The sequence below is a fragment of the Clinocottus analis genome, unplaced genomic scaffold, assembly GCF_023055335.1.
Source record: "Clinocottus analis isolate CAN_PGR_092001 unplaced genomic scaffold, fCliAna1.0.p SCAF_4, whole genome shotgun sequence".
Taxonomy (NCBI): domain Eukaryota; kingdom Metazoa; phylum Chordata; class Actinopteri; order Perciformes; family Cottidae; genus Clinocottus; species Clinocottus analis.
The window spans coordinates 19678530-19695266 of NW_027176153.1; the positions used below are offsets into that span (position 1 = coordinate 19678530).

The 16737-nt window shown below is 45.2% G+C and overlaps 1 protein-coding gene across 5 annotated transcripts in view; it reads right to left on the reverse strand.

Annotated features, from left to right (window-relative positions):
• The window catches only part of LOC137800298 (ankyrin repeat and SAM domain-containing protein 1A-like), a 61222-nt gene that overhangs the window by 43730 nt on the left and 755 nt on the right, over positions 1-16737 (reverse strand). For 4 of the 5 annotated variants that reach the window (XM_068597440.1, XM_068597439.1, XM_068597443.1 and 1 more), the window contains exons 2-4: positions 5120-5200; positions 4782-4938; positions 4034-4096 (exon numbers count right to left, since the gene is read on the reverse strand). In XM_068597440.1, coding sequence (XP_068453541.1) covers positions 4034-4096; positions 4782-4938; positions 5120-5200 — 301 coding nt within the window. The remainder of the gene's footprint in view (positions 1-4033; positions 4097-4781; positions 4939-5119; positions 5201-16737) is intronic. The other variant, XM_068597441.1, reaches the window with a different exon arrangement.

Sequence of the window (16737 nt, forward strand, 5' to 3'; positions counted from 1 at the left end):
AAGGGTTCATACACATTCTGACCAACGGATTTCCTTGACTTTTCCTTGACTTTTAGTCAAATTTCCATGACTTATTTTTAATTATAATGTTTCACCAAATTTTCATGGCTTTTCACAAAATTTCCATGACTTTTCCATGGCTTAAACCAAATTTTCATGACTTATTTATATATATATATATTTTTTTTTAGCAAATTTCCATGACTTTCCCATGATTTTTCACCAAATTCACATGACCAAACATTTTGTGAAATCTCGGTGTAAACAGTAAAAAGTGATCACATGTAGTCTTTAAACTAACAATGGGGATGTAAAAGCATACAGTATACCTTAAATTAAAAAACACAAATGAATGAGAAACAATAGTTTGATTCAAAGAATAATCATTTATAGATGGATAGCGTATGCCTGCTTATATTTTGAGCGGCGTTCTTTTAAAAGCGTATCAATTATCTCAAACTCAGCATCAACGAACGGCATGAACACATGAATAAAACACACGTCTATGACTTTTCCAAAACTTTCGGGGTTTGATTGTTTTTTCCAGGACTGGAAGTAACCATTTTAAAAATGCCATGACTTTTTTTATCCTCCAGGTTTTCCATGACCCCGTAAATCTCTTTGAGCATCGATTCTGCTTTAATCTGTGGCGGCTGACCGCCGGCGCATGGTGGGGTTCACGTTCACGACATCCGAGCCGGTTCAGAGGAAGTCATCTCAACATGTATTGCGTCAGACGTGTGACCTACATAGAGCGATGAAGCGAGGCTGAGAGGTAGCGTGAGACGAGTCTGGGCAGACCAGGGGCGATATCTTATTATGGAGCGATACGCAGAATGTATGGTAATTAACTAAAAAAGAGGTCAATGGAGACGTTCATTAAAACGGGCTCTGCTCAAGTCAAAGTTTCTGGAACATTTTATTTGAACAGCTTCATCATATTAAATGTCGCACATCGCTTTAATCCAAAAATGTTCGGACTATATGATGACCGTTACTTTAGATGATTAGAATTGGTGATAATAGATAATAATCCTTGTGGCATCATCATCATCATGAGATTATACTTCACAACAGGGAGTCGACCAGATTTGCAACTGATGACCGACTCTTTTTATTATTTATTAATCTACCGATCATTCTCTCATTTCATTGTTTTGAATGTTTTGGTTCAGCACTCAAATATATTTCATGTACAATGATATTAAACAGAAATAAAAGAGAAATAAAAAGAGGAAAGCGACTTCACCGGCGCATGATGATATATTTAGTTAATCAGCTGTTTTAATAATTGGTATTATGGTTAAAAAAAAAATATATATATATATGTCTTACATGATAGAACGTTGATTTAAAGTTGGTTGCAGACAACTAGCAATATGATGACATCACTCCGGGCTAAACTGTGATGGCCGCTTCATAATCAATCAATTGATCTGGGAAATTGTCACCAGATTAATGATGAAAATGATGTAGACAATTTCTATCACAGTTTGTACTGAACCTGTGCAACCCCGTTATTCAGACGGACACACACACACACACACACACACACACACACACACTCAGGTGTTTTAAGGCTCAAAGCAGCCAACCCACCCAGGTGTGAGCGCTGAGCCATGATTGATGAACATCGGTCTGGCTGGCTTCCTGGACCGAGTCCAGTCCGACTGCCTCAGAGTCCCTGAAGCACGGCTGAAGACCCCCGTGGTGAACACACACACACACACACACACACACACGTGCACACAAACTGTACCGTGACACCGTTCCTATGACAACATCCCACCTCTTCCTCTCCTCTCAAGCATAAACCGGGAGGAGGAGGAGGACGAGGAGGAGGAGGAGGAGGAGGAGCAAACACACCCATATACACACTCACAGACAGGCATGGGAATCTTTCTTTGATGCTAATGCAAAGAGACTGGTACACTGAAAACCTCCCATCCTCCTCCTCCTCCTCTTCATCCTCTCATGAGTTGGCTCTCTGGTCCTGGAGTGTGATGAGAGCAGAGGCAGGATGCTCCCCTCCGACTCAGTCACATGATGCCATCAACCATGACCACAACCGGGGGGCCGGAGCATCCACACCGCTTCCATTCTTTCTGATTTATTCATAACACGGCTTGAATTATTCAGGCCGGGTTGACCAGGTAGTGGTCCCTAAAATCTATCCCGGAAGTGTTTGCATTTAGACATCATCCTTAATCCCAGCAGCAGAGCGAGAGACTCCATGGGGAGAAGGACGGTAAGACGAACACTGCGGGAAAATTCACTCTCCGCTACACGGCCGGCATTAAAGAAAGCCGGCCTTCCCGTCCCAAACGCTAAGAAGATTAGTCCAAGGGGAAAATGCGACAACGTTAAAAAAATTTTTTAAAAATGGTATGCGGCCTGATCTGCAGGCCGGGTTTGTTTTCAACTCCGCCAGCTGGAAATGAAACCGTGGAGGGGGGGGCCAGCGTGTTCGCACTGCTTTCTGCTCTAACCCGTGAGGACGACACCGACAGAGACACGGCCATCATCATCCTCTTCCTCCTCCTTCTCTTCCTCCTCCTGTAGACACAGCCACGAGGGAGCTGGATGCAATGAGGAGGGTGCTTACAGTGAAATATAGAGACGCCTGATGGAAGACTGTTTGTACTCCAGATAATGAGAGGATCCATCCTCCTGGTCTTCTCCCAGTGGGCCAGTGGTGAGAGGCTTAATGAGCGCCCGATACGATTCACCATTGACCGTTGAAACAATACAGTGTCGCTAAAATGAGTAGTTTGTTAATAACTCTATCGATCATGAAGGACATGACTTGATTTCAATGATAAAAATCATTTGACTACTCGCTGAACAAGAGCCTGCAGCCACGCTAGCGGCTCTGTGATGATGCACTGAGGCTCATGGGAGCTTTTAGCTAAACGTTATCATGCTAACTAACTACCTAACTACAGTTGAGGCTTGCTTTGTATTTGGTCATTCCAGTTGTTTCAATTCCTCCCGAGAAAGACATGAGCGTGCGTGACAAATGTGACGACAATCTATTCAATAGCTGCAGAGACATTTTGCACAAAAACTGCAATTATCAACATCATGGTTGCGCTAGAGGTAAAGACTTCATCAAGTCAGTAGGAGTCATCCCTTTCGGGGACATCGCATGTCAATCCATGAAATATAGTTTGAGATATTTCCGTCAGGACCAAAGACAAGCTGCTAGCATGCAATGCAAATACAAATAAAACATTTTTCTTGTGTTAGGGTTTTAAAAAAATGATTGCTTCACCAAAGCGTAGCATAAAAAATGGGATTTATAGTTACTGGTTGGATTGGATTGAGGTAACTTGTGTTCACCGTCTGGTTTTATAGAGTAAATCATCAACAAAATGACTACATCACACATGAAAAATAAGCATAAGTGGCTCCACTTCACCCTCCATCCGTTTTGCACAGAATTTCAAGCAGACTTCCTGTGAGCTACTGCGGTCATCGCCTTTCTACTGTCCATTTTCTGAATACCATTATGGTCGTTGTAGCTATAATTGATAGTGTAGTTTGCTCCTATGCTGCTTGTGCGGTGCCAACAATTGTACCGCTTCAGTCTGCATATTATACGATATTTTATTACAATTTCTTTAACAAGCCGGTCCCATAAATCACCTTCGGCGGCTCCCAGGGGACAGACATTGACTCAGCTTCAAAAGGCTGCTTCAACAGTATTAGAACGTTCAGAAAAGAACAGAGTGCCGTGTGTGGTGGAGGTCATGTTGTAATGCAGTGTCACAATATCTGAAACATAGCGTCTCAATAAAAATTGCAGATCTTCAAGGGCGAACATGAGCAGAAAAGCCAGAGGACAGGGATCTACAGATAGACGGTGAAATTAAAAGCTTCCTCTTTATCTCGGCAGCAGAGTGGCCCCCGCAAGCAGCAGCAGCAGCAGCAGCAACACACCGAAACCAAAAGCACAGCAAGAACAACACGGCAGAAAAGCAGAAGGAGCACTTCAGAGGGAGATGTTGTTTCGGCAGCGCTGTGTACACACCTTGGCATTAATATAGGGGTCAAAGGGCCCACAGCGCTTGAACTCTTTATGGTCTACAGAGCTCTGGGAGGGAGGGAGAGAAGGTAGGCCGATGGATTTGGTTCAGACAGGCAATGACAAAAATGAATGGTGATCACAAATGAGTCTAATATAGGAGGAGGGGGGGAAAAATAATCAGAGATGAGTTAATGAACAATCAGATGTCATGAACAGGCAGGGAGAAATGACACAAAATGAGAAATATACGTTTTTTTTTCATCCTTTTTTTTTTTTTTTGTTGGTACATTCAGGATTCAGACAACATTGGTGGAGCTCATAATGGGTCATTTCTCCTCATCCCAAACATGGAAAGACCAGAGCCGGTCCGGAAGCTGTCTGTGCAGTGAGCAACCAAACAGAATATGAAAAACAGGAGTTCAAACTTCGGGCACTTCTCACACGAGCATGGCACGAAAGCACTTCAAATACCACGGCATCACAGTAGAAGTCATGATGCGGGTTAATGCGCTCTGGTCACATACTTCACATTCAAATACAGTGCAGAGCATGCCATGCTGAACTCGAATCAGTGGAAATACGTGTGGCATTTTCTAGAAAATGACCTCCTTATCGGGTGACAGCACGATGAAATTCAGTTGGCCCTGACTAAATCCTGAAAAAAAAAATCTCCTGCATCCACAGACTCTCCCACATCACACACACGCGCACACACACACGCACACACACAAAGCCGATGCAGCAGGCAGACCTGCTCGTTGAGCCTGGGGTGCGAAGGTCCTTGGTGAATGAGGAGTTTGACGATGTGCTCGTCCCCCTTCCAGGCGGCCAGGTGGAGCGGGTAGCAGCCCTTGTTGTCGGCGATGTTGGTCAAGGCCTCGTTTCGTAGCAGCGCCTCCACCACCTCGCTGCGGACGAAGGGCAAACACAGGGACCCGAGAGCATGAACTAATGAATACACGCCTCGGCAAAACCATCCAATCAATAGCTTTATTTCCCCCGGTGGGACAATTGTCTGCGAGGGCGGACCTCATTTGATGCGTAAAAGACGGGAGCTGAAAACAGGAGAGTTATTTATCGCTGATGTACCTGTGTCCGTTTAGGGCGGCGTGGTGGAGAGGGGAGTATCCAGTGCTGTCCACACAATTCACATTGGGGCCTCTCCAGATGCTGTCAAGAATAGAAAGGATTGTTAAGCTTCCACAACACACACGCACACGCGCACACACACACACACGCACACAGCAAACAAGCACACGCCTATCCCTCTGTAAAGTCTCGAGCTGTTAGTGTGACTGATTCTGCTGTGATTGTTATCTCGGGGCCTCAGTCCTCTCGCTGCAGCCCAACCCCACCTACACACAGGTGAGGGCGTGCGTCTATGCACTCCCTCGCCCTCCCTCTCTCTCTCTCTCTCTCTCTCTCTTTTTCTCTCGCTTTCCTTCTTTCTTTCTCCGTCTAGAAAATCATGTCAGTGGACAGGAATGAAGAAGCACACGCCAGCAGCAGCAGCATCAAACCAGGAAGTAAAACAGACCCTATCACCACTGAGCAGCGGCAAGGAGCTAATTCTGTCTAATTTACAGTAACCCCATGCAACCTCAGCTGGATTATTCTAGGACAGAGTCCCGAAGAAGAACAGGCTTTTGTTATGCAGTGCGAGCATGCAACAACAAACGAGGCTGGGCCTAAAAAGCATTGAAAGCGTAAAAAAGGTAGCCCCGGCATCAGCCCAGCACTCTCTTTCACTGGAGCCGAACTCAGCCGTCAGCTCGGGTCGGTTTGTTTCTTTTAATTTGCAAAGAGGGCTGCGGTGAGGAGGAAAGAGAACGGTGATAGAAGAGGGGTGGGCGGGAGACGGAGGGAGTCATTTAAGAGGCTAAAGGATGTCTGGTGAGGCAGAGTGCCAGGACGGAGATGCGAGGCTCTCTGAACGACCTCAACGCATCCTAAATAAATCATGCGACACAGAAATCCCAGCACGAGTGAACCAAATATCTGAGACCGGAGCCTTTTTTTTTTTTTGACGAAGAGAACGAGAATCGGAGCAAAACCGCCGGGCCTCACAGAGAATCAATCATGAATGGGGAGAGAAAAGCGAAAATATATATATATATTTACTCAGCTTTTGATATAATGTAGAACGCCGCCTCGAAACCAAAAGCAAACGACTGATTCTACATCAGGATCGCTTCATGAATTATGACTTTTGATGCACGCGAGTGCATTTTTTATGAAAAAAAAAGCCTTTGGAGAGAAGTCTACGAGGAACACAAACAGCCTCCATGTGGCTGCAGAAAGCTCGTAACGGTTTCAGCGCTACCTTTTGACTTGGTTTCACACACACATATGGCTCTTTATTGTCACCGTAATGGTTGTTTTGCCCCCCCCCCTCTCCTAAAATACATCTCCCATAATAGCTCAGAGCAGCCTGCAATTACACAGTCAGAGCCGTCTCATTAAATAAGTGTCTTCGAGGGCTCTATGGCCTGCAGAACAATGAGCCTGATGGAGCACAGACACACAGGGACGCAGCACTCCAGTCATCCCCGAAGCCATTTACTTCTTCCAGCTGGCCTTCTGGGTCTCATCTCACCCGGTCAGGCCGCCGTGAAGAAGACAGAGGACGTCAAAAAGCAGAGCGAGCGAGGAGGAAACAGAGCCTCGTAATTCAAATAAAGACAAAATATGAAGTGAAATGCCTCTAACATTATATTTTTAAAGCGGTGCATGCATACGTGTTCACATAATCAAATATCTTGAGATGATTAGTTAAATGAAGTCCCCGCGTGTGCAAAGCAATTGTCACATGCTCTGTCACATGATCTTATGGCACAACCTTTTGGAAACCGTGCACAAAAATCCACCTGCTCCCATTTTAAGTCCCAGCATGCCCCATTCAGACAATCTTTTGGCTTAAAATACGTACTTTTTCCCTTTTTTAACCGAACAACACAGTTTTTTTGACTGAAACTCCTTCCTAACAGGCCAAGGCTTTGTTTAATTGTTATTTATGTTGTAGATTCTGATTCTTTAGGTCCTAATCTTTCCAAAAGGGTGTCTTATTGACCACTCCAGAAGGCATTTTTGGGGAATCCGGCTCATATCAAGCTGGATGTTCATAGTTACGATCAAAATATCTTTTAAAAGGTGTTTTTTTTTTTGCAGAAATACATTTTTTTCCCAAGACGTTGCTGAACAAATAGATACAATAAACACAAGTATTGGAATTAATTTGAGGTTCCTACGACGACTCAAAAACAGGGAAAAGGAGGTCTGGAGCCAACATTGGTTCCACAGTTTTCAACCATTGAAGCAAGCATTGCAAAATGAAAAGATCACGGCACTACAACCAACCTGCCAAGAGGGAACCAATCAATACTCACGGACCAGCCGAGGACGGCATTAACCCGAAAGGCCACAAAGAGACTGAAGACGACCCGAATCAGCCGTAGAGCTCCACAGCCGAGTGTTTGCTAAAAGCCGTGTGACTTCAAACCGTATTTTTCTTTTTCTTTAAGAAAGAAGTGCTTGCACCACTTTTCAGCCTTTTATGTTTCAAAGCAAGTTTTTTCATTTCACTTCAGACATTTTTATTCCAGGTTTTAATGCAACAAAATAGGAAAAAAAAAACGCCAAAGGGGGGTGAATATATTTGCAAGGCACTGTATTAGAGTGGAACAACTGTGGCGGAAAGGAAATGCTGGGACTTGATAAACTTCTGCTAAGAGAGGGGGGGAAATGTGTGAGCCGCGATACGATTATGTCAGCTCTTAAGGCTCTTAACACGTCCTCCCGAACCGGTAACCAAATTTCTCGTTAAGAGAACAGCAACGCTGCCTCGTGCACGGCCGCCGAACACATCAAAAGAGAAAACTGAGACAGAAACAGACCTCTCGTTGCTGTCCCAGATAAAGACTTATGTAACGGCTTACAGCAGAAAGCCCATAAACAAATTAACATAAACATGAACGGAGCAGCGACTAAAGACGAGAGAGTTTGACAAATTTGGGCGGGCAGAGGGCAGGAGCGACGACCGCGGTGAGGCGGGAAGAGGCACGCCGCGGCTCTGGGAACACAATCAACACGATCATGTGACGCGTCGCATCGAATGTCAAGTCGTGCAAAAAATCAGCACAAAAATGAAACTCGCTGCATCAGGAGACATATTGCAAGATTCCCCTTTGATATTCAAAGTCTGCAATTTTAGAGAAAATCTGGTGCAGGAGCTAAAAATGTGTGACAGTCTTCGCAGATTGGTGATCCTCTTGCCGGACGTTCCCAAAAGTGCCGCTCGGAAACGCAAACATTGCGTCACATTAACTGCAGGACCAAAAGAAAACGCAACATGGGTGTACTGCGTCACCGTGATGTCACTTCCTGGTTTCTATATCCATAATATTTCAGCTCTAATCTGTGAGATGGGCGTTAACTTTTTGGAAACCATGCACGAAAATCCTCCCGGGCGGATTTGAAGTCCCAGCATGCCCCATTCAGACAATCTTTTGGCATAAAATACGTAGTTTTTCCATTTTTGAACCAAACGACTTAGTTTTTTGACTGAAACTCCTTCGTAACAGGCCAAGGCTTTGTTTTATTGTGAATTTTGTTTGATTCTTTAGGTCCTAATCTTTCCAAAAAGGTGTCTTATTGACAGCTTGAGGAGGCATTTTGGGGAAATTTGGCTCCTATCATGCTGGATGTTCATAATTACGATCAAAATATATTTTAAAAGTGTTTTTTTTTGCAGATTCCACAGTTTGCAACGTGTTAATTAACGCCATTTGAAATCCTTTGCACGCACAGGGAACGAAGACGTCCCCTCTCCTTTACAATTCGTCACCGTCAAGCGCGCTCTGAGCAGAGCTGCGCGTTGTTGCAGCTTTTAAGTGCAGTCCAAGTGTTACGTCCTCTGAGCATTTTTGGCATCATGGCACTCAAGGGCATGAGTCAGAGTGGCGCTCGACAAACGACAATCCACTTCATCCTCTTACTACGGCTCAACCACAACCCAACTGAGGGATGGGGGGCTTAGTGGGCTCGTCGCAAAGCAATGGGCACACACACACACACACAAAAAAAGGCAGTTGATTTGGTTTGGGAGGGGGCACATTCATGCGAACTGACTGAGGAATTCCTGTATGAAAGGCTGAGCTAATCCTTAATTTCCCTGAGGGAATATCAGCGGTATGAAGCCGGGGTTTGAGAAAGATTCTGGGGGGGCTCTAATGCTGTGTCGTACAAAGCCCCGGCCAGTACCAGTGGAGGAAGCAGAATGACATTTTCCAACCCTTTATGTACTCTCTACATTAGTCCCCTGATGTTAGCCACACATACTGAAGGCATTTTTTTCCAAAAAGATCTGGTCTTAAAACATAAATCCCCACTAGTTTGGTTCAGACTCAAGGAGAACGATAACGAAATGCACAAACTGAAAACACTTTAGTTTCCTTCTTCCGTCTTGTTGATTCTGAAGTGACTAAACTATCAACTCATCGATGCGTTTGAATATATCTGTCTGCTCGATTAAATATTATCTCTTTATCTAGTGGTCACTAAAAGATACTAGAACCAGAACTCCCACATTCACAGGTTAGCGCATGCTATTTAACATCAGGCAGGTATTTAAAGTTTTCAGCACGCTACCACATTTCCGGTGCAAGCAAAAGTTATGATTGCATGTGTATTTATGGAGCCCGAAGGGAATAGTCTAGGCAGAATTCAAAACTTTGGTTTAAGCAAATAAGAACCTAGGTGAATGGGAACCCGGTGTCAAATAAACAGATTTGTCCTCCAGCCTATTAGTAGTGTGATAACACTGGGGATTAGTGGAGTCCGGGGCACTGAGCCCAGCAGTGACGGGCGCATGCCAGCCACCGACAACTGAAAACTGGGCTCGATTAATATGCATATTGCTGGCGGGTGGTGGAACCAGATGCCCCGCAACCAAACGGCCAACTTGAGCATCTTCCCCTCAGCGAAAAGTGAGAGACTGAAGTGCCTGCCAGAGGCAACCAAGGCCTGCTGAGGAATACTCTTAATGAGCTGAAATATCTGGCAAGACAGCAAGTTGGGATCAAAAGACCCAAGACTATGATAAAGTAGAGCCCCGCCCCATCATGAAGGTTGGGGGTCGTAAATATATTGAATTGTTTGAGTTTAACCAGTTGTGCGGCACAGAGAAACTAATTAGGCAACTAACTTCTGCTATGAACTTCTTATAAACTCCTGCTAAAGTAACAGGTCAACCCCGGGGAACATGGATCTCTGTACACATTTTCATGGCGATCAATCCAAGATCTCATCCAAAAATCACAAATATCAACCTCCTTGTGGCCCGACAAGAAAAATCTGTACAAACTTTACACTCAACAAACTTTGTCGCCAATCCAAACAAGACCCAATAGTTGAGATATTATGGACCAGTAGAGTAGCTAAAGAGCTTGAGGTGGGCAGTCTTCAACAATGATCAAATAATGAAATTGACATTTCCAATTTTCTCTTTTTTTTTTAATGAATGTGTAAAAAATAAACAATTACCATACACTGTTCTGCTCATTTTTGGAAACTAGCGCAACCTTAGCATGGAAACATGGTCAACTTTTTGAGCTAACGTTAGCTAGCTAACTAGCCGGCTGCTAAACGAGATGGATTCAACAACAGCGCTCCGTCGACAGATCATTAGTCGGTTATTAACACCGATTCACCAGATGTTGTAGTGAGCTCATGGCTTTATTTGCAGCACACATGAAGAAGAGATTGTAATGCTAACCAATAGTGATAACCGGTGGTTAGCATCACAAAGAAGAGATTGTAATGCTAACCACAGTGGTTACGGAAAAAGTAAAAACAATTGACTCTGTGGGGAGAGATGTGGTTGAGGGTGGTCTGATAGAAAGGCGTTCCCATTCTTTTATGTCACGACGTTGTTGACAGTAAATAGCTCCAGTTATACTAGAGAGAGAAGGAATGGAGACAACATGGCAGCTCATTTGCCCATTTGATTATAGTGCTTAGGTTGGGCATGAAAAAACTTTGATCGCAGGACGACTACAGAAGAGAAACGGGGTCGAGAAAAGAAGTAAAAACACGTTCATTTGCGGCCCATCGGCGTTTCCAACACCGGCCTCGTAGCAGACGCCGCTGCTCAACACAGATCTCACAGTTTCACACGGTTGCGAAACTGTGAGAGCGAGCTGATGTGCCCAATTTCAAGTAATATCTTGCCAGGCGGATGGGGCAGTTATTTCCAGTTATGCTGACAACCCAGCTCTGGAAATAGCACTCAGACTTCTGTCTTATCCGGTTTGCATGGTTTGAAGATTTTGTCAAATACTGCTTGGTTTTGCTCACAAAAATCAGCAAAGTCAATCTTTAAGTCACACCTTATATATAAAAACATATATAATATAACGCATACATGTCTAACACAGTTGTTAGATGTTGCCAATCTGGACACTGGGGCTATCCGGTCCGGAAGACTTTATTTTTCCTTGACACGGTTTTGCACAAATATCAAAGCAACTCCGATAAATTGCTTCCCGTGTGAACAGATTGAGGGCAGTGCCATTGCTGTGGCTCCGAGTACAACGCGTTTGAAGTGTGGAGGTGGCGTGGCGTGGCGTGGGCCCAGCAGGCGGGCGACGAGACTGCTGAGAGCAGCAGAGCGGGAGAGAAAGGAAGACGCCAGCCGGCAGGATGAAAACGTCTGGTTTTAGGGGGGGGGGGGGTTGCTTCACCTCCAGCTAACGCACATGTAGGACTGCACAGGGGAGTGTGCGGGTCTCTGTGTGGGCTCGGACGCCACACACAGCGATGCACCGTAACCTTCAGCGGCATTATCTTTCCCAGTTGTCCATTTGTTATTTTAAGGCTTTCAGAGGAGTGGGGGTGAAGCAGAGTTCACGTAAACAAGCGCACGTGAGACTCAGTAAATGTGTCTTTGTGTCCCCCCCCCCTCGGCCTGCTCGAGCATATGCAAACTTTCTGTTTCTTTTAACACAGGAAGCACAGAAAGATGAAAATCAGACATAAAAAGAGAACTTGCAGACGAGCGTGTCTTGTTTGTGAAGCACCTTATGTTTTTGAACAGGGCCATTGATCATTCACCATTGTCTCCCCCGAGATTGCTCTTGAGGAAGGAGCTCAGAAAAGTCTACTTTACATTCACGACGTGTTCTTATTAAAACCGCGGAATTGTTCGTACCTGAATTCTTCTAACGACGAGTCCCATTGTCCTCTTTAAATGGAAAGGACATGCCAGTTCATCCTAATTAACGGTGGGAAACGCCCCACCACCAGGCATTAAAGAGACGCACAGAAATGGCCAAACAAAAGTCGTCGAGAGTTCGTGTGCACGTCGGGAATGTCAGAATCATCTGGAAAACTGTGTAGGTGGGTTGTAGGGAAAAATGCACAAAACGTTCTTTATTTCAGACAACTCATGGGAAGATTTTCCTCTACAAACTAATTAAGAAATCCCTTGACCCATTTGGATGAAATCTATTCTTATCTTACCAGGTTGAAGTAAGGATGGCTACACATACACCCCTTCGTCCCCAACACACACACACACACACACACACACACATATGTGGAATCAATCACCGCTACAGAGTGCCTTTCTGCATGCTTTCTCCGACTACATAAACATGGGCCGTCAACATAACGGGGCCGAGCATCCCGGGCTCAGATGCTCCTGGAATGCTAACACGGCGGTGTTAGATTTCCCAGCTACCACTGCTTCCTCCTGGGTTGAACCAGCTACAGTTTCTGTCAGTTCAGAGGTCAACGCTGGATGGAAATGCGGCTGACTGCCAGGCCTGCTGTCCAGCCGGCTTTTACCCGGCCGCGAGCGTTCAGAGTATCGTACCGGTACTGTACCAGCGAATTAAACTGCCTCGTTAACGCCGTCCGGCTGCACACAAAGCGGACAGCGGGACAGTTTGCAGGAGCTTTGGCAGCTACAATAAAACCTGAATAAAGACCGGGGGTGTCAGATTCCCGCTGTGAAGCTGTCATATGCAGACTCACCATGATGAAGTCCTACGGAGCACCTTCACACTCAGTGAGTTCTGCATGCACAAAGATCCTAATGACAGAGACGCTCCGGGGACGTTTTGTTTAAAAAAAGAAGAAAAGGACAGTATACGCACCGGTCTGAAAGAATGGGTCTGCTTGGGAAATTGTGTATGGAAAGGGATGTTGTGCCCGAGCCTCTTGAAATGCTAAACAAGTCATTGCACTGATAGAAATACTTTCCTCTCAAGCATTTTTTTTAAAGGTGTCACGTGTTGCAGAGAAAACACATTTCAAGAGGCCTTTGTGAATATCTAAAGCTGTTTTTTTTTTTTTAATCACCAGATTTAAAAGAAAGCCCCACTTGTATGAACCAACACTCAAATACATAGGTGGTCCAATTCTATCCGAATGACAGCTCAATTTTCTTTGTAAAAAGTACAGAAAAGCCCCAGCATGGGTTTTGGCGACTGATATGAATATGAAAAGCCACCATTCGACGCTCCATCAGCGGGGACAAAGGACAAGGCTGCGATGCTGGGAGACGAGCCCTCATCTGGCTAAGCTCTCAGGGTGTCTGTCCAGAACGCCATGCATTCCTCTTTTAATTCCCCCTCAGCGGGCAGGCACTTTCTCTGCCAGGGACTTGTCTTACCTCGGGTCGGACCGCAGCAGCTGCCCGTGTTTGGACAAGCTCGTCCAGGAAGTGCGAGTCAAGAAACTCTTCCTGTAAGACCCCCGCAGATCAAAACGTGACTTGGGGCCCCAAAGCAGAAAAAAAAAGATGATACAGCGGGAAAACCCTGCGAATGCACGCCATACACTAAAGGCCTCATGTGGACCGTTTCACAGTTCAAACTTGTATGTGAATGACATAAGCGGACAGGAAGTACATAAGTCTTGACCCGAGCTGTCAACCTGTGGCACTCTACGACGGTGACCTCACACGGTGACCTCATATGGTGACCTTCCAACTTGAGGAAGCCACGCCCCGCTCATTTTGGCGATAACGAAAAAACAAATGTTTGGGGTGGCGGCAGTGTGAAACACGCCGGGGTCAGTGTCTATCCCATGGCAACCGCTGGGATGCAGCCTCCTGGGAAAGCAGACATTCCTCAGAGCAGAGCTGTACGACAGCCTGGTTACAAAAACAACGCAAGTCTTGACATGCTCCCCATTCCAGGACAGGAACACCAAAAAAAACCGAGTGGAAACGCTCACAACACGCCTTCAAAGAAAAGTGTTGACGCCGATGCGGTTGGATTATTCATTGGGATATAATGAACAGGCAGCTAGTACTGACTAGATTACGGGCACACGGCCTAATATCTCGCTTTAAGCAGCACAAAACACAATAATTTACAGAACTATTTTGGGTCGAGGCCAACTAAAATCACAGAAATATTTCCTGACAGAAATGGAGGTTAAAGTGCTTGTGCTGGAGTGGAGTGCGGCGGGAGTGTAAATAACACACACATCTCTTTGTTGACATTGCAGCCAACACAGGCTATAATTTTCTAAAGGCAGATCCTACCGATCAAATCTCCTCTGACGGGATTACAGGCCTACACTTTCCAACAATGGACGATGATGAATAAGTTGCAAAGCCATTCTGGTGAGAGGAAAAGAAAATGAAACACGCCCACAAAGCCAAAAGCGTGTCCCACTGCGGTAAAGCACTGTGATGTCCTTAAACATATTGACATTTTCATTATGCAAACTAAATCAAATGCCGTTCACAACAGCAATGACCCGACATGCCGCCCTGTGGGCACGGATCTTGCGACTTGTTATAGTATAAACAGTGTGTTCTTTAAGCTCAGGTGGCAACAGGCAACTTTAACATCTGTACACTGGTAGATAATTAATGTCCTACCAAGAAAAAAAAAGACAATAACTCCCCAAAGCTACCGTTGCCAAACATTGATTGTGCAAGTCAGAATAGATGACACAATGGGCTCTTCGGCCCGCCTAGATGATCTGCGAGGGAGAGATGGAGTCCGCCTCGACTGCATGACATCTCGGAATTGGATTTCCGATTAGAGGGGTTTAATGTAATTACCTTGAGTACTTGTGCAGTCTGTGCTAAGTAACACAGTGATGCATCACCTCGGGGCTCCGGCGTAACACTCGTCCCTCAAAAGGGAAGGAAGGTGCCTGGCACAGAGCTGGCTCCCAGGGGAGCAATATCATCTTTTGATTGACAGATGTTCACCTGCGTGTGTTCAGCATTCAAATAAAGGGCTGTGGGTGTGTAGGGGGGAGCCACTTGTATGCTTTTGACATGTTGCACTTAGCCAGGCCACAACTTTGATCCTAAAACGTGTACAAGCTATATTTCACTTTGATCTACAGGCGACATATGTGCCTGTGTAGCTTTTATGGAGTAGTATGCTGTTTGTTTCGTTCTGCGAGTCCTGACATCACACTCAGCACAATGGCTGGCTCAGCGCTGGTATGGATGCATTATGAAACTACATTGTTTTTTCAGAAAGAAAAAAAAAAAACATATTTCGGCCCAGGGTAATTCATAAATCGTGTAAGCCTAGAACTCAGATAACATCTGCAGCACATAGTGAAACCCGGAACTTATCAGATCTGTTACATTTCATCCCATTATTAAATACCAGCCAGCAGCTCTCATCCGCACAAAGTTAAAAAAGGGGGATGGTACACTGACTGATAGACGGCCCGACCGAGCTCCCTCTTCATAATACTGTGAGGAATTTGATGCAACCTTATGTAATCAAAAATGGGGAATCGGGCACTCATTTTAGGGAAAGGTGTCCTGTTTTTGATTGGGACTCAAACATCAGTTTGAGCCATTTGCATCTGAGCCTCCACCAACAGCCACCATGTGCACAGGTGGGCCTTGCTCATGGAGGCAAAGACGGGTATTGTGACTGTAGTTGGCTTTCTGTATCTCAAAATCAGAACTCACAACTAATAATGGAGGAGTGACGAGGACAATAAACCCAGACGTGACGAGCAAAAAAAAACAACCTCGATTGAGCAGCTGAGCACGTCTAACCTGACATGGTTGATCTGATACAGATGTGAAGAACCACATCAAACGTTTGCCTCACCTACCTCACCAAAGACTTCCCCATGTGACCTCTATTTGCTAGAAATAACACCCATGCAGATGAAGTGAAGGACAGAGGGGTTTAAAGACTAAAAAAAGGGGCTGATAAAAAAGAACTATCTGCAAAATAGTACAAAGAATTATGCTGTTTCAAACAAAAGAGCCTGGCTTTGATGACAACTGGCTTTCTGGTCCACCTTCACTAGTCTAGACTCTCTGTAGGCAATTAATAATGCATCCGTGTTAGTTTTTACAGAGACGGTGGCTGTTTCGTTGCAGAGCTCTCTAGTTTAGTTGCATCATTACCTACCAGGCCGGTTTGTGTTGTTGCACATTACAGTACAGCTTACACAGAGCTGGGAGCTAACAAAGAAGCGTGCCACTGCTGCTGCGCTGCACTGCTTTGAGCTTGTGTTTGTTTGGCAGTGCAGAAAATAAGCATCATGGGTAGCATGTGTGTAACTAGCCGACAGCATTTAGAATACTTTACACTTCAACGGTGAATGATCAGACACTACTTGTATCCTCCCGTATGCTGTCTCCCGTTCGGTTGTACCCGCCTGTGTGCGTCCCTTCTCCCCCCCCCCCCCCCACCGGAGCCTAC